This window comes from Desmodus rotundus, chromosome 4 (assembly GCF_022682495.2).
Source record: "Desmodus rotundus isolate HL8 chromosome 4, HLdesRot8A.1, whole genome shotgun sequence".
In the NCBI taxonomy this organism is placed as follows: Eukaryota; Metazoa; Chordata; class Mammalia; order Chiroptera; family Phyllostomidae; genus Desmodus; species Desmodus rotundus.
In genome coordinates this window covers 178786050-178804290 of record NC_071390.1, presented here as the reverse complement: position 1 = coordinate 178804290, position 18241 = coordinate 178786050, and the positions used below count along the sequence as shown (strand labels likewise).

The following is an 18241-nucleotide window of genomic DNA, read 5'->3' as shown; positions in this document are numbered from 1 at the left end:
CCAAGGGAGGCTCAGCACTAGCTTTTACAAACACAGGCCGTGGGGCACAGAAAGGTCCTGAGGCCCAGCAGCTGGCAGCAGGCCTTGAAGCCAACTTGGTTTGTCTCCTGAGCCCTTAGCTGTTACCACACTGTCTTCCTACATGGCTCTCCCTTTAAGACTAAAGTAGCGCACACTTCCAGTGGGTGCAGGGCTGAGGGCGTGAGCGGTGAGCGCTGCGGAGCACCATCCAGGACGGATGTGCCCTGCGGCCCGGGCTCCACCCCCGCACGCTGCCCCGCCCTCCCCCCCCCCCCCCCTTGCCAGGCCCGCTGGGACTCAGCACTCGCACTCCTGCCCCAGCCGGTGCTTCTGCCCGGGCCTTGCCTTGCAGGCAGCTCCAGCTGCCACAGGGCCTGCACCCTCCCTCACTCCCTCAGGCCCCTGCTCCAGTGTCAGCTGGTCAGGAGGGTGCTCAGTCTATTCGCCACTGCATCCCCAGGGCCTAGAACAGTGCCTGGACACAGGAAGGTGCGAGGGAAGTGTGCACTGAGCGGGTCCGTCTGTGCATGCACGGCAAGGCCGGCAGGTGGCAGAGTGCACGCAAGCCGCGCTCCCGCTCTGCTCTGGCACCGGGAGGAGCTGCCAGACTGCTGAGCCTCCCTCTCCCTCGGGAGCCCCGGGCCGGCCCTGACTCAGAGCAGCTCGTGCTGGTTATCAATCATCCGCAGCACTAGCAGGTTCAGGAGCTGAGACGGGCCAGCGGGTGAGACCTCCCTGTTTTCCCGGCCAACCTCCTGAAGTTACAGGCACCCGAGCCCCAGGAGAAGAGAATGGGCTTGCGAAATGCCACTGCAAGACAACTGCGCAGGACTTAATTCGCACCTGTGAGTTCAAGGTCGTTCAAAAGCCCGGTCACTGTTACTTGTCCACTGAGAGTTCTTCTGTACACCTCTCACAGCAAAAATACATTGTGTACCAGCCACCATTTACCACACCTAGCAAGGGACTGTTTAGAGACCCAGGACCTAGAGCTAAGAGCGGGTCCTTCCTAAGGATGGGAACTGGACTAGGGCCACCAAGACAGCCCGGGACACGCTAACACAGCGAGGTGTCTAAAAGTCCTCCAGAGCCTCAAAGGCACTGTCTTTCCCGACGTCCAGGCCCTGCCTGCTGCCCACCCTGCTCCCCTCAGGGCTCGTCCTGGGGGGCCCTTGCTTTGCTGCCCTGGGACACCCGGCTGCTCCCGCCTGCAATCCTATTAACTGTGCCCGTGACTCAGCACTCACACAGGGCCCCAGACTAGCCGCGAGTCCCGGCAGGTTTGTGCCCCCCCCCCCCCCGCCCCGCGTCTCCCGCACACTGGGCACACTGGGTAGAGAGCTGCCGCAGGCAGCAGCACTTCTGAGCAAAAGTGGCAGGCGATGCCCGAGCCTGCCGGCTACCACATGGTTCTGGGCAAACGGTCACCCTGAGAGCGAGCTTCCCCACCTGAAATCTGGGGGCACTGCACAAGGCTTTAGAGGGAGTTATGTAAGAAAAAAATACAGAGGGTGCCTTGTCAATAATAAAAGGCTAATGGTGAAGCAACAGGCCTTTACTAACTGCTACCAAATAAACAAAGATGCTAAAAACGAAGACCCCACTGTGCTGCCCCTAGGACTCAGCAAACTTTTGCAAAGGAGGAAGGCAGGGTTTGGGAAGGTGTTTTTGTGCCCCCAGAAGAAAGGGAAGCAAACCATCTGGACCCCCACCCCCTGCCCTGCAGACGAGGCCAGGCTGAAAAAGAAAGCCAGTGCCAGCACCCAAGCCTCGGGGTGAGAGAGGCATCCTGGGCAGTGTGGGACCGCACTGCGTCCCCGTCCCCGTTAGTTACACATTAGCCGGGGAGACGAGACACCTGAGCAGGTCCACCCTAGCAACCGAGGAAAACGCCCGCAGGGCTGACAGGAGCACCGGCCCGGAGACCACAGCAACCAGACGAGCTTGGCCTCTTGCACTGATCCATTTTAAGTTGCTTCCCACTTTCCCCAGCATTTCTCGTCGAGATATTTTATACTTTCTGGGTGTGTCTACCTTTGAGGCTCACAGATGAAAATCACCTTCACCACGCATCCTGGTCCCATCTCCCTCTCTACCTGGTCTGCCCTAGCTCCCTCTTACTGTTCACTCCTCACAGAAAGTCATTCAACAAACTCTGGCATCCTCTACAAAACCTCTTGAAGTTTTTGTCTTCCACCTGTTCCCCCACTAGCGTCTTAGTCCAGGCCTTTGAGCTATCACTCCCAGACCGCTGCAAGAGCCGGTGAGCCCCTGCGGGCGCCCTTCCGTTTTCCTAGCCATCTCCACTCTGATGCTAGAGCTGTGTTAAAGCGCAGCCCGGACCCTGCAGCCCATCTGAAGCCATGTAGATGGCTTCCCTTCCTGCGTGTGAAACTCTACCTAAGCGAGTGGGGCTCCCACGCTCCCTGACAGGTATCTTCCCTGACAGCCATTCTGGCTGCAGCTCCAACCCAGCTGGGCCCCATGGGTCCCCAGACCCTGACTCACCACAGACCCTACGGCCTCTGTGCAGCCCGTTCTTTTCCTGGCCCCGCATTCCCAGCTTCCCCTGTGGGGTCTTCCTGGGGCCTCCACAGCTGGTGACTTCCCCCAGGCAGCCCACTGGGAGCTGGCACAGACCTCGTCGGCGGTCAGCACTGCCGCTGTGCATTTCCATGTCCTCCCCCCAGCAGGCTGTGGCGGAGTTTAGAAGCGGGGACCAGCTTTCCCTCATCTCTGTCTGCAACACCTGACACACGCCAGCCACACGGAACCTCTGGATAAGTGTCCTTTTGGACTGATACTCATAGCAAAAGATCTTATTGCTCTTGCTGTGGTCAATGTGGCTCAGTTGTTTGGAGTGTTGCCCTGCACGCCAAAAGGTTGTGGGTTCAATTCCCAATCAGGGCACAGGCCTAGGTTGTAGGTTCGGTCCCCTGACGGGGCTCGTGCAGGAGGCAACTGATTGATGTTTCTCTCTCACATCAATGTTTCTCTCTCTCTCTCCCTCTCTCTCTCTCTCTCTCTCTCTCTCCCTCCCTCCCTCCCCCCCAAAATCAATTAAGTATGTCATCAGATGAGGATTAAAAAAAAGAATTTACTCTCTTAATGAATTAGAAATCTGAATGAAAGTCCTAATACAGGTCTCCTTACCTTCACACTCTGACGCAGGAAAAAGAGGAGAGTACAAGGCTTTTTCCCACCAGGTCTGTTTTTCTTGACTTCTATTCACTCCTTGTACATCAGCGTTCAATACAGGAAACTGTTTGGATTAAACCAAAAACAGAAAAAGCTTACAAAACCTTCAGGATCAAGGAACAACTCCATCATTAACTATGGACAACACACCTGGGACTTTTACATTGGTGAGTGTTTCTACTGGTCTAGACAAAGCGGGTTTAAAAAGCCACGGTGGCCGCTGCACACACAGGGGTTTCTGAAGGAGCACTCACACTGGCAGTAGGGTGTCTTAAAAGACACAACAGAACTCTCACAAGGCAAAAACGCACACCAGGAAATACCCGCAGTGAGGCCAACTTCTAGACTGTGGGAGCGCGGAGATGCAAGGCGCTCTAGAGAAAGCAGAGGGGCCCCCTTAGCCACACGCCTAGGCTCGCGGGAGCCAGGAAGAAGCAACGGGACAGAACTAAGTGTCACAGGCAGTTATCAGCCCAAACGTGTCCATAATGGAATTATGTTATAAGCCTGGCTCCTCAGTGAGAACCAGAAGGCTGCGGAGACTAAAACCCGAGAGTCAACAATGCTAAGAGTAGGTCAGACTCAAGCCAGACATGCCTCTGACAGGAGAGGAGGGAAGGGCACATGTGCGCAGGAGACCCTCACTCACCACCTCTCCACGGCCTCGGCAGAGTGCCCCGGAAGGGTCCAGGCTCCAACCTTTACACGGGGCACTCCCCAGTCTTAGCCAGATCCCACCCACCTGTCTGGGCAGTGTGGCCTGGACCACATGGCCCGAGGTCAAGAGAGAGAGGCCACCAGGGATGCAGGAGTGTCCCGGTGAGCAGCAGTTGGAACATCTGCGGTCATCTGCAGCCACACCATGTGCCTGCTGGCATGCTGGCAGTCAGAGCCACCCTCTTCCAGGCCCCTCTCCCAGGGCCCCACAACAGGCTCTCCCAGGCAAGGCCTGGTGCTGGCGTCTCTGCACCCACAGCCCCTCACGCTCTCGACAGACTTCCGCTCAGTGCACGGGCCTGTGAGCACCGCACATGTCTCTCTCCTTCTAGAAGACACTTCATTAGTGTTCCAGTTAAAAACCCGAACTGTTTTAGCTACTCAGGATCACCAATTCTCTAATAGGACTTTGTTACTCTCTGAGAGTATTTTACGGGTCTAAAACTCTGTGCTTCAGCAGTTGTGTATTTTTGCCCAGCCTGCAATCAGACAGACAGAAGTGAAGGCCGACAGAGCTGACAAGGCCCAGCTGAGCACAAACAAGGCCAGCAATACACAAGGTCAGCAGCTAACTCAGGGTGATTAATTGCACCTGCTCTACAATTCACAGCACCGTAAGACCTTTCCAGAAAGGTCTCGCTTTCTCTCCAAGGCACACCTGCTCTGTGAGGTCACGTAGTGCTACGCAGGAGGAGCACGGCAGGCTCCCCAGACAGGACTTCCAGTGACCACCCCACCACTCCCAGGCACTAGAGCGGTGGGTGACTTGGAGGACTCAAGTCCCTGTTTGAGAAGGAAGGGCCGGGCGGGTTGCGTGTGTGCAGTGACACGGCCTGTCTTTGAACCCTTTCTTGTGGCTGTGGGAGCAGGGGAGGATGGGACAAGGTCAGGGACGCAGCTGGAGGAGGTCAAGGCACCAGTGAGGGGCTGGGTCTGCACCACCAGAGAGGAGGCTGGGTGCGAGGGGAACCCCACTGTAAGCTTCTGAGGGGCAGGGACCCTATCTTACTTAGCTCTGTGCCTCCAGGCGCAGGGCCCGGCCCAGCGGGAGTGCTCAGTGTCTGCACACTGAAAGCGAGCCCCGCACCCAGCCTCGTGCTACCAGTCGGCAGGCCCCGTGGGCTCTTGCTCTCCCGCTCCAACCACAGCTCAGACCCTGCCGGTTTCAAGGATTTTCTCTGCATCTTCCTTGTGAGCGTCGACTCCAGCAGCAAGGCCTGTGTTCTGTTCTATGCTGCACTAACACATGTCCGCTGTATAGGCATTCTTTTTTATGCTGCTTTGTCTCCTGTTTTTTTTGTTAAAACGCAGTTATTAAATTTGTCTCAGATATACAACATAGTTCCATGTTTATAAGCCTAAGGAAGTGACCGCCATGATGAGTCTAGTGACCATCGTGAACTGACGCCGTCGAGTTCATCACTGTGTTGATTCTACTACCCTGTCATGTGACTCTGCGTTACTTTTTGACATCTCCCCAGTTAGCTATTCCCAGCTTCCAGGTTGCACAGTAAAGGCCATGCTTTGCTTCAGTGTCTGTTTAATGTGTTCACTCAACTTCTGGTTTGGTTGAGAGCGACAAGAATGAAGGATGCAGGAAAGAGACAACTGAACGGAACACAACCATGGATAAGCCAAGCACACTCTGCCTGAGGACCTCTCTCTCACCTGCAGGCCTCACCTGGGACGGCGCCCTCACTAGGAAGCCTGCCCAGACACCTGGAGGACTTTGGCCCACTCCTCCCCGCAGGCCCAGCCCACCACAGCCCTCACCCCTCGCGGCCCTGTCCTTCCCCCAGCATGGACTCTTGCAGGCCACAGCACCAGCGACCTTTGTCTGTTCTAGAACAGCACCTGGACACAATAGGCTCATAATAAATGTTTGATGAATGAATGGAATGGTGGGGCGGGGGGGAAAGAGAAGCCATAAACTTAATCCAGGAAGCCTGGCCGGAAGTGTTTTCAGCAACGGATGCAATGCTCAGCAATTCTTTCGAAGACGGAACTTGGGTAAAGGCCCTCACCTGCAATTCTCACTCCGTGGGCCTCGTTCTGGTGAAGAGAGGGTGGGTGGGGGTCCTCTGTGGGTCATGCTCTGCAACGGACTCTCCCACAGCCCCTGCTCAGTTATTCGGGGCACAAAAGGAAAAGACTCCCGTAAGCCTTGCTCTTTGGGAGGAAAGGAAGGGAGTGTCAATGCAGACAGAGAGAACCACAGAGACCCACAGGAGACACTGCACCAGCTGTGTGCAGCTTCCCTTCACTGACAGGAAGTACAAACCAGTGCAAGGAACTCTGGCTCTGCTACTTAGGCTGGGAGCTGGGGCAGGTGCTCCACTCTCTGGACCCAAGGTCCCCCAGTGGCCACGAGGGACCTGCTGCAACAGGTCTCTGGGGGCACCCAGCAGGACGATGACGATGCAGCAGCAGGCCTGGTGCCTGGCTCAGAGGGCTCAGAGGGCTCAGAGCCCTCGGACTCGCCGGGGGCTCTGTCTGCCAGGCTCCATGGCCTCCTCCCCTGAACGGCAAGCCCCTGCAGGCGGGCTGCGCCTCTGCTTCCCGTCTGTGCGTCAAGGTGTGCGGCACTGAGCCGGCACTCAGGTGAATGACAGAACCCTTTCACTGTTAGGCTGTTAGTTATGCACAAAGGGATACCTGAGGCACACTCTGCCGGTCCTCAGAAGCCAGGAGTGACTGCTGGCAGCTGTGCACACGTGAGGAGTTAGTTTCACGCCCCTCGGCCTTCACTTATGGCGTTCCTCCTGCCTACTGGGCCCCGCCTCCCTTCTGCCCGTGAACCAGCTAGCACATTCCAACGGCCCTCCTTGACTCTCACAGGCTCAAAGGGGTCTTCTCGGGGTTCCCACGGAACCCTGCACTATGCCACCTACCACGTTGCCTAAAATTACCTATGAGATAAGGGGCTGGCTGGGTAAATCATGGCACATCCATACAATAGAATAGCGTGTGGAAAATAACAAAGGGCGGTTATAATGAAGCGCTGTTTTGGTGAAAAGAATGGGAGGAAACATTTGCTCACACTTGCAGGAAAGGCCTCTGAGGAGACACCGGCACTCACACCCACGGCCACTGCCGGGGAGGGGCTCTCACTGTGGATGTGCCCTACTGGAAGGTCTGAACTGCCACCAGATGACGCATGGCTCGCGGCAGTGAGAACCAGTCTTTTGACCAGATGGATCCCTCGAGGGCAAGGACAGTGCCTTGTTCAGCCAGGACACCGAGTGTGGCGATGGGCGTGGGACAGGTATTTGACGAACACTTGCCAAGTGGAAGTTCTGAAAAGAATCCTGATTCCTGCTCCCGGGCCCCAGGTCATTGGAAAGCCCGTGTGCTTAGCCCACTTGCACTGACACAGGTGGGCACTGGCACCCTTTACAACGGGGCTCCTAGACTACCCTTGCTCAGGGAAGCAGGAAGACCCTGTAGGAGCGCCCACGGCTGACCAGGCAGTGTGAGGGAGCAGAAGGGCACAGGTTCTGGTCCCAGCTGGACGCCACTCTGTCCCTTCAGGCCACCCTCTCCACACCTCACGGATCCACCAAGTGAGTGCGGACTGAGCCATGGCTCTGCTGCCAAGACGAGGGTGGGAGCACCGCCAGTGCCCTCCCTGAGGGCGCTCCTGGCAGCCGAGCCCTTGCAGACCACCCCAAATTCCGACAGCGCAGAAGTGCGTCACATACTAGAAAGCGAAGGACTACAGTAGCCGCATGACGTAGAACCAGGCTTCTTCCCGCTTTTTCTTTCTTCCCAGTCTGGAGCCAGGTGAGATACAAAGTACACAAAGGGATATTTAAGGGTGCAAAGCAGGGCAATAAACACACACATGAAGGCTAGCAACATAGTTTTTTGTTCTCAGCAAGTTAAGAATTCAGTGTTTCAACGTGATTCAGTTCCATCCCTCTAAGGACCCCCAGGCGAACTAACGAGAGCGCAGGGCTTCTCATCTGCTGTCCGGTGCACCCGGGTCCACGCCCAGGCCCTGACCAACAACTAGGGAAGGTGTGGTCCGTCTCCAGAAGGACCTTAGAACCTAACGAGACAGACCACGTACCTGACTCGTGAAAATGCAGTATAAAAGAGGCACGGGACACATACAACAGTAAGAGAAAGGAGAAGCTGTTTCTGACGTGGGGAGGGGCGGAGCAGGGGAGAAGTGAGGGAAGGAGGGCTGTGTCAGTTAAGAACGTGGGACCTGGGGGGCCTCATAGCATAGGCCGGAGTTAGACGTGCCAAAGTGGGTGTCGTGTGCAGAAGGACAAGTGGGAGGAAGGGTGACGCTCATCTGCTCCGGGGGTCATGACTCGTAACCACTGCCAACTGTCCTTTTAACCGTTAACCGGCTGCACCTGGAAGAGGCCAGGCGCTCTCTCTCAGACAAAGGCTAAGAGTGGGCAGATCACTGTGCTTTTTCGTTCAATGGGCTACTGCTTTAAGTGGTGTTTCTCACACAGTCAATTCAACCTCCCTTCCAACCACTTCTTAGGAGTAGTCAAAGGATACAATGGCCCCCATTAACAAAACTATTCCTCTCGCCTGTCAGACTGAACAGACAATGCATACAGCTTCAGGAAGATGTACTTTGTGGAACTCCAGGTACATCTGTGTCAGTTCTGGAGAGTGTGTGGCTGCATCTGGACCGTGGATTCAGCTTTACATGGACCACAGTGCGTTTCGGAGAACCACACCCACACATAACTGACTTTGATGTCTCAGAGGCAGGCAGGTGGACTCGCTGCGACTCCTGAAGCGCAAAGGCCTTCTGAAGGTTAAAGAGCCGCCTGCTGATGCACCAACTTTAAAAGCTGTGACGCTTCTACGTTAGGGTTGCTCTAAGCGTAAGACATGCATGTTAAGACAACACATAAGACTCTGATATCCTGTGATTTACGTAAAAATGTCTTTTTTCTGCTGAATATGTCTACTGTCTAGTTCAAATTTATAAATGCCAAGTCCATTTTAAGTCCTTAGGTAAAACCCTGAGAATGACAGATTTTAAGACAGTTAAGCTCATTTCCCAATGATGTGACCCCATCTTTCCTTGCCTGATGTGGCTGTTCTTGGACTAAAGTCTGAGCAAACCCTTTAATCAAACACCAGTGCCCACGGACACATACCTCCTCCAGCTGTCCAGAAGAAAGTGGATTATCTTCGTAAGCAGGGAACTGACAACCTGCTTTGCAACTGCAAAAATTATTAATTTCTTCCTCACATTGTGTCATTATTTTACAATTTGCTTCTGAGCTTTCTAAATTGATTTCCAGAGAATCATTCATGCCACACTCCAAACACTGACTCTGATCTCCTCCTGGCGGGGCCCCAGCAGCCTCCTCCTGGGAATCCAGTGACGTCTGAGCACTCTTCTCCATCCCAGATTTCTTTAACCTGGGGAGGAATTTTCCAGACTCCAGCTCTGATTTTCCATAGTAATGGCCTTCTTTCTCTGCATCTTCTTCCAGTGGTTTGAGATCTGCTTGTGGACCTTCAAAGGCATCAACCTGAGAAGGAATGGGAATATTTGCTTCATCTTTCTCAGACTCAAACTCCGACTCACTTCCTCCTCCTGGGGACAGTTCAGATGCAGAAATCGGGCGAAAGTGAGTCCTGGGGGAGATCCGGATAGCCCTGTACTGTGTTCTGCCAACGCCGCATGTCCTGGGGTGAAAAGCTTCACTGTCTGAGTCAGAGCAGAGGATGGATTTCGGTTTAAAACTGGGGCTGAAAGATGCAATCCCCTCGGGCTCAAATGAACATTCCACGTGAAGAACTTGTGAGAATGGATTGCTTAAGTCGAAGGAAGAGAATGAATATTCAAGCCCAGGGTCTTCAACTTGAAAGTTACTACAAGGTCCTAGTAAGTCTTCATGGAAGACAAAAGAAAATCCCTTATTTAATCCGTTTTCCCCACTTTTCGGCTGGTCGTTCTGTTCAAATGACACAAAGGGTTTCCACAACTGCCTGTGGCCAGGAGTGAAACTGTTTCCCGGAGTCATGAAGACATCCGTTCCCGCTATCGTCACAACGTCAGAGGCCGCACACTGCAGCAAGCTTCCTCTCGTGTGGCTGGGAGGCACAACCGCCCATTCCCCATCGCTACTGAAGGTTTTCAGTTCTCCGTAAACCCCTCCCAGAATGAACGCATTCTCCTTCTCTTGGGCGGCATCCCAAGGTTTAGAGGGTGTGGTATAGTCACCACCGTCCACCTTGGAGAGCTCGCTGGAAACGAAGGCTCTTTTCTCCAGGTTCTCATTCTGCCCCTCCCACAGGTGGTACTCGGATCTCTGCACAGCCTTGTTCGGCCCGTCGAGGGGCTCCATTTTAGCCTCAGCATCCAAGCAGCAGCAGTAGTTAGTTACATCTGTTGAAAACAACTCGTCTGTGACTCTCTCTACTTCTACCATAGCTACCGAAGTTCCATCCGCCATCTTCGTCCAAATGTCTTTAATAACCCCTGAGCCGTAGGTCTCCCCACGCGGACTGCCTTCACGGCAACCTTGTGTAGTTTCGAAGGTTTTGCTTTCTGGTTTTTGTTCTAGCTGAATACCACAGACAGATTCTAGTTTAGATTTTTTTTTGAAAACTAACGTAGGAATTTCTCCTAAAGTTCTACTGTTTTGCTGGCAAGTTTCATCTTGCAAAAAATCTAGAAGTTCTTCATCTACATAATTTGACGAGACTCTAGGAACTACATAATTCATATCTTCTGCATTAAACTGCGTGGATTCTTCAAACTGAATATTTAACGTCTCATTGTCTGACCGTGTTTCTTCTGAATGGGACCATGGACTACAGGTTCTTGTAGAAAGATTAGAACAGTGTTCGTTTTCTTCAAAGGCACTATTTCTGGTCCATATTAGCAACCTGGACTGTGTTTTCCCAAGCATATTCACACTAGAATCTGTATTTTCACTTCCCAAGTTGAGCGTTTCAAAAGAAAACGGTAAAACAGAATTACTGCATTGCACTTCAAACACTGAAAAACAAGAGTTTATACCAGATCCTTCATTAATATCTGAAAAGAGCTCTTGATTGCCAGCAAGCAAATGCGGACTGAGGGCTGCGCTGTCTGTGACGGGAGACAGTGGAACCGGAGACTCTCCCCCAAAACTCTCCCCGTCAGCGTCGGCATCGCCGGAGCTGGACGAGCAGCACTCCCAGAACCGGGCCAGGTCGCCCAGGTCTTGCAGGAGCAGGCCCTCGGCCCCCGTGGGGCTGGTCGGATCTGTCCATATTGCACGCTCCCCTTGCAACTCCATGCCGTCTAACACTATGCAACACTCTGCCTCAAAGTCGGTGTTCTCTTTGCTCTTCTGTCGAATCATATTCAAAATCCGACTTTCTCCTTGCACTGTTTCTGAGGCACCGGAATCCAACGTGGATCGGTCAATGTCCACTTCATAGAAGTGGGTTAATTCTGATGGATGAATGTCATCCAAGTACTTGCTGTCCTCTGGGAGAGAACAGAATGAGGCCCCAGAGAGGTCGAGCCCCTCGTCGATGACTGCAGGCATCTCCACAAAGTGGCCATCGATGAAAGCGCCTGCCGCGAGGCGCGCTTTGCAGACGTCACTGCTGCTGACGCAAAGACCGTGCACTGAGTCCGACAGCTCTTCCAGCGTCGCCGCCATTGGGCCGTGGGCGTCTTGTCTGTTTCGGTACGTGGTCTCTAGTTTGCTTTTCCTGCTCAAAGGAACGAAATACTCTGCGATTGGTTCGGTGTACCATAGTGGTTCCTCTTTATACTCCTTGTCATTCCTGCTGTCCAGGTACAGGTCCCGGCCCTCAGTGCTGTCCGTGTCTCTCCTGCCCACCTCCTTTAATGGTCTTTTGGCCCGTCTGCACAGCTGTCTGCCGGAGCCGCCGCTGCTGCTGCTGCCACTGCCGCCCGCGTGGGGGTTCCTTCCGGCCTTCTCGCCGTGCTTCAGGGAGCAGCGGCTTTGCCCGTTCCGCCCTTTCCTGTTTCGGACCTCCCGAGTCTTGTGTCTCACTTTCACACACTTCACGGATGCCTTTGCCTCTCCCTGATTCCCACTGGAACTCGAGCCTGCTTCGCTGGAGCCGGAAGACCACGAGCGAGGGCGGACCTTTCCTTCGGGCTTGTGCCGGACCTGCTTTCTGTACAAAGCAGGCTTTTCTTCCACTGTGCCGTTACTGAACTTGCTCTCCTTCTCGTGTTTGCTTCGGCTCAGGCCCTTCTCGTGCACGGTGGCGGGCGCCTCATCGCCCCTGTCTCTGTGGGCCTCCGTGTCGCTGTGGCAGCCCTTGGGCGACGGCGTGTCTGTGCTGGCTGGCGGGGCTGTGGACGACGACGAGGAGCTGGAGTAAGAACAGATCTTAGACTTGTTCCACACGGTCATGATCTCTTGCAGGCAGACTGGTTTCTCAGAAAGCGGTGGGAATGCCTCGTAGTACCTGAAATGCAGCGTGAAGAGGTCAGAAGGGGGCGTGCAGACGCATCTGATACAGTAACACCACGTCCCCGACGGGGAAGGGGACATGTCGTGTTAACAGTCAATGCATCATTAAGTTTTAAATAATCAGTAATACAGTAAAATGTCCTTCACATTTAAGACGATGTACCAACCACTTAGATAAGCATTATAATATTAAGAAAATATGTACAATGACAGTTTTTATCTTCAAAGCCTGAATTTTAATTAAGAAGCCATAAGTAAAAAATACAATGTAGTGGAAAAAATGTAATCTTTTGATAAGGGATATCTGAATTTCACTTCCAGCTCTGTCACTTGCTACGCTTGTAACTTTAAACTCGTTCTTTAATGCCTCAGTCCGTATTTCTCAGCTGCACGACGGTGCTCCCTCGACTTACCTCACAAGCTCCGTGAGCACTGGAAGTCGAGGGGGGTAAGAAGCTGTACAGTGAAGTAGTGAAAACATACACTCTGCAGCCACACTTCCTGAATTCGAATCCTGTCACTTTCTAGTGGGTGACCTCAGGCATGGGACTTAATCCCATGTGACTCAGTTGCCTGACCTACACAGTGGGGTGTGAACGGTATCTACCTCACAGAGTCATGAGGAGTAAAAGAATCAGTATGTGAAATGAATGAGTCCTGAACAGCACCTTCCTCAGTAATTCCCGTCGTGATTGTTGTTTTTTCTCAGGGGGCATCAGGCAGGCCCTCAGAACACTGGCAGAGACTACAGTAGTCACGGTTCGGACAAGGGGATGCCAGGGAGGCCAAGAACGAGAGTGCGCTGCGGAGTCCCGAGGGGAGCAGCCGAGTGCGCATGGGCGGGGAGGCGCAGGCACCTGTGTGAGGACACGGAGATGGGCTCACAGAACTGAAGCCCGGTCAGCCCCGTCGGGGGCTGGTTTTAGAGGGCTTGCAAATAAGGAATACGAGTTTCCCGTTTGCTAGGAAACTGGCAGCCACTGAAGACTTCACAGCAAGACAGACTGCCAAAGGAAGAACCTAGAGTCTGGCTGGCTACCAAAGGGACTGCTGCTCTGAATGCCATAGTCAAGGTCACATGTGAAGTGATAAAAGGCCATGCTTGCAAAGACTCTCCCCTTCTCAGTGTGTCCCAGGGCTGCCTAACACAAATATATTGTGTGCCTCGTATGTAATTTTAATGTGCTAGGAATCACCTTAAAAGTATAAGAAGAAACAGGTGAAATTAATTTCAGTAAGATATTTTACTTAACCACCTATAACCATGATAACATCATTTCAACATGTAATTGATATGAAAAGATATCAACAGTTTACATTCTTTTTCATACTGTCTTTGAAACCTGGTGGGAACCTACACTCGCAGCCCAACTCGGTGTGACACAGCACATTCCACAGGCTCTGCGGCCCTTGGCTTATGGCCACAGTGGGGTTTTTTTACATAAATCTACCACATGCTACTTTTTTCCCCTCAAGTTTTAGAAGCTCAGAAGATTCAAACAAAATGTATAATAAAGAAGTCTGCTTATAATGCAGCTGATTTTAATACTAACCATTTACAAAGAAAGAACTGAAAGCACGTTTAGCAAACAAGTTTGACCAGGTCAATGACTGGCTCTGTTCCCTCTGGAGTAGGTCTGTAAATAACAACCTGGTTTGTTTCATACAGTAACTGCACAGATATTGATTTGATATGTACCCTAAGGACAGAACCATCTCTCACCTTTGAATTCTATGTCAAGTACATAAGTACGTGCTCAACAGACGTTTCCTGAATTATAAAATACGAAACTACATACAACAAACAAAAACCGTAAATCACACAGCAATTATTAGTCTGATTTTAACAAACACATTTTTGTGACTGAATACAATCTTACATACATTTCCACTTGATCCTTTGCTGTAGGGGATAATTCTGCCTCTGGAGAGGGAGACCCCTCTAACTTTTTGTGAATCTTCTCTTCTGTTATGAAACAAAAATTCAGAAAGATCTGTCATGTTTTCAAAAGTTTCTCAAGTAACTTCAATAGAAATTTTACAAGCTTTTGTGGCTTAAAAAGAACTCTATAGCAGTGTGTCTTTTTAATAAGACTATTTCTTCCACGCGCCAGTGGGAACTCTCCGGCTGCACCACGTGAGCACCGGGTGAGAGGTGGGGTGCGCCCCTATCCCCCCGACCCAGTGCTCTGGGGGCGCTTCACCAAGACACTGAACGCCCCGCGCACTCACTAACTACACCAGAGGGAGCGGACATCTGGTTAGATTCCACAAATATTTTCCCACAATATTTTGCACTCGTGGACTTTTATACTGAATCACCTTGATAAAATACTATCCTAATATACAAAGAAAATTCTTAATCACAAGTCATACCATCACTTAACATCCAGGTGACCAAGGGCCATGTTTTAACTAAGACAGAATCAAAGGGCTGTACCCTTAGCTTAGCTCGTGATGCTGACTGGGATTAAAAACAAACAAACAAGCACCCTTGCCAGGAAGGCTCCAGGCCTGGTGGGCAGCAAAATGAGCTCGAAGAGGACAAGGAAAACAGAGATCCTTAATCTTAGCATGTAGCCCTCATTCTAAGGGCTCAGAGAAAAGTTGGAGAAAGAAGCTAGAAGGGTTCGTGAGTCAAAATGACTTCACAAGGCTGTCAAGCTTGCCATCCTCCCAAAATCCGACAGCCGAGGTGGCAGTGCCTTCCGAACCTGAGACGAACATCTCTGGAGGCCTGTGGGGTCACAGGCAGGCATCAACAGGGGCACAAGGAGGGGAAAGGTCTTTCACTGGAAGGCACACGAGCAGTCCGGCCCCTCCGTATGAGGGACCAAGGAGGGATGTGCTGTTGCACCAAAGGCCTGTCCACAGTTGGCTGCGGGGGGGCTGACCGGGCCAGCCTGGAGATGACCACTGACCACAAAGACTCGACGCCTGCTGCTGTTGCTGTTTCACTCAGTCCTAAGACCATCCCCCAGGCTCGCTAGGCGGAGCAGGCCCACGGCACCCGCACCGCCCTCTGGAGGCCGCCCTCACCTTGCTTGCTCTGCAGGTCCTTCAGCCGGGAGCACAGCTCCTCCACCAAGGTCTCGATCCCGGAGCTCTGCAGGAGAACCAAAACACACGGGGCTCACTGCCAGGCACGCACAGAATCTGATGTGCGCGCACTCTTGCTTTCATATAAAGGTTTTATGAATACGTTAATTTCCCATGTTCCAAAAGAAATCCATTATTGACTTTTAAATGAACACGAGTTTGAAAATTACACATGTGTAAATCAAATTTAGTATACATACTTAACTATTTTAATTAAGTACATTCAATGGCACTTACCAAAAATGGCTTCCGTCCTCCCAGGGGTCCAGCACCTTGCTGATGGGTCAGCCTAAGTACCCAGATGCCCATCGTATGACTAAAAGTCACCATCTATCCACTACCCACATCAGCAAGGCCTGGCACCAAACCCCACAGAAAGAAAAACCACGAGAAGTTCCTCTGAGTCGTCAAGGAGCCCAAGTCTGGAGAGAACGCGGTGGTTTTCCTCCCTGAAAGCGAGCGCTCATGAGCACGGCAAGGGGCAGGGCAGCAGGCGGGCGCCGCAGCCAGCCTGGCTTCCCTGCAAGGGGCGCAGGCACGGCACGGACGGGGCCCGGGCAGGGCACGCTGGCCTCTAGGCAGAAACAGGGTTCAGCTGAGGGAGACTGCAGGGAAGCCCCTGAAATTGGGAGGGTAGGAATAAGGGCCCAGCTTTAAAGAAAAATTAATGTTGGAAACAGGCACAAACAAATAATCCTTTACTTATGTAGACTATTAAACTTTAAAAATTCTCCATTTCTCACAAGAGGAAAATCTTTTACAATGCACCAAAAAAGGTGAATGTAATTTCGAGCAACCTTGTACTTACCCAGCAGCCTTAAAGCATTTAAAGGGGGACTGAGTCTCTAGGTGGGCACCGCCGCAACAGGTGCCCACGGGGTGCTCGGTCTCCCCCTCTGGGGCCTGGCAGGGCTAAAAATAGAACTTCGCCCCACTCACTTAACTCAAAATGACTCAGCACAAGCATTACAGATGTCCTAAACAAGTCATTGGCCCTTAACACAGTTTGAGCAGCAAGAAACAGATCACAATGAAAAGGGTTAATTGTAAACAATGATAATTATATTTTATCCACATCAAATCCTAGGTTTTCCTAGGGAGACAGGACAGGGGGAAACAGGGAAAGGGGCCAAAAGAGAACTGTTGTTTCTTCTAAAACACTCTTAAAAACCAAGGCAGCTATTAGTCACAAACACCACTCCGACTACAGAATTCCATCAGAAAGACTCTGCTTACCATAACGTCCAAGGTGGGGTGAGGATGGCCGTTTTATTCCACTTCCTCCTGACCATGAACCTAACACCAGTGTCAGCTGACACTCTCGCTGCTGCGTGCTCTGTGCACCAGTCTATGTCACTGTGTTCCTGAAGCCAGTGCCACTGCAGAACACTGAGCCTCGGGGACCGCTTCCTCCTCTTCCTCGGGACTAAGGCAGCTGGCTGCTTTAGAGCCTACACGGCAGAAGCGGCATGCAACCCAAGGACTAGGGAGTCTTTCTTGCGCTCTGTCTTGGAAATCATCTCCACACAACTGTAAAACTCAGTTGTCCTGGACACTAATACAACTTAAAAGTATATATATTTGCTATCATATATAAACGGCAAAGAAACAATGAACTTCTTAACTTTGTGCATAAGAGCAAGCTCCACCCACCAGGCTTCTGTGTTCTTTCCTCGTCCACTGCAGCACCCTACACGTGTGTGTGTGTATTTATTTATACATGTTTTTAATCACTGAACCCTCGGGTTATCATAACAGCAAAGTGAGAAGTGACAAAGGCCATCAGAAGCAGCCATCAGACTCTATCATCTTGTGGCAGGCACTCCGAATTGTTCGTTTGGAGCTGTTAATGAGAAATTTTATTTGCTTTCTCAATTATAACATAAACTACTAGGTAATCTTAATAACCACATTTTAATAGCTACCATATCCATGGGGCATTCAAGAATATTGAGAGCCTATAGTATCTTAACAAATGAAATAAACTATACCCGTGTTTTAGTAAGAACATGCTGTAGGTGGAAAAAATGCCCACATTCTCCCACTTAACTCGAGAACTGCGTTTTCTAACTATAGAACGGACAATGCCCACTGGCCTCCCAGCCGCAAATGAGTGCTACAGCGCTCTGCACGCCAGGAAAGCCTCTGAACTTCGAGTGCCAGCACTCCAATCTGCACACGTGGAACCCCGCACGGTGAGTGCGAGTTTCAGGATATGTTCAGTCAGCAGCCTCCCAAACGCACTGTCATTCGTGGGCCCAGTCACTCGGTTGACACGCAGTCAGGCACACCCCCAAGTGTGAGGCAGGACACAAGAGACAAGGTCCCTGCCCTCCCGGCACTCACTCTCAAGGGACTCCTACCTCTTGGAGGAAACAGCCAAGCGGGGTGCGTCTGGATGTGGGGCCCCACAGGCCTGGGTCTGAACGCCTGCTCCGTCAGACTCACCGGGCAGCAAGGGCGTGTATGTCACTGTCTCCAGGTCGAGATGGGCCTGTGCTTTGCAGTTGACCACAGGCCTCACCTCTCCCTATCGTGTTACTCATTTTGCTTCCTACTTGGCCCCATAGAGACCCATGAGTGTGCACGTTCGGGTAACACAGATACACCAGTAAATGATTTCTCAGTGACCCCCCCAAACAACCCAGCCCCACCAACCCCAGACATGTGTATCCAACCGCCTTTTCAAAATCTTCACTCAGCTCTTTCTTAGCCTCTCACGTTCAAATCTTATTCACACCCACCCACTCACCCACAAATCGGTGCTCCTT

General features: G+C 52.0%; 1 protein-coding gene across 5 annotated transcripts in view; it reads right to left on the bottom strand.

Annotated features, from left to right (window-relative positions):
- Positions 1-18241, bottom strand: part of LOC112316798 (TBC1 domain family member 14) — a 168565-nt gene that overhangs the window by 99310 nt on the left and 51014 nt on the right. For 4 of the 5 annotated variants that reach the window (XM_053922485.2, XM_053922483.1, XM_053922481.1 and 1 more), the window contains exons 4-7: positions 15411-15477; positions 14256-14337; positions 9072-12366; positions 3175-3283 (exon numbers count right to left, since the gene is read on the bottom strand). In XM_053922485.2, coding sequence (XP_053778460.1) covers positions 3175-3283; positions 9072-12366; positions 14256-14337; positions 15411-15477 — 3553 coding nt within the window. Of the gene's footprint in view, positions 1-3174; positions 3284-9071; positions 12367-14255; positions 14338-15410; positions 15478-18241 lie in introns of those variants that run through there. The other variant, XM_053922484.2, reaches the window with a different exon arrangement.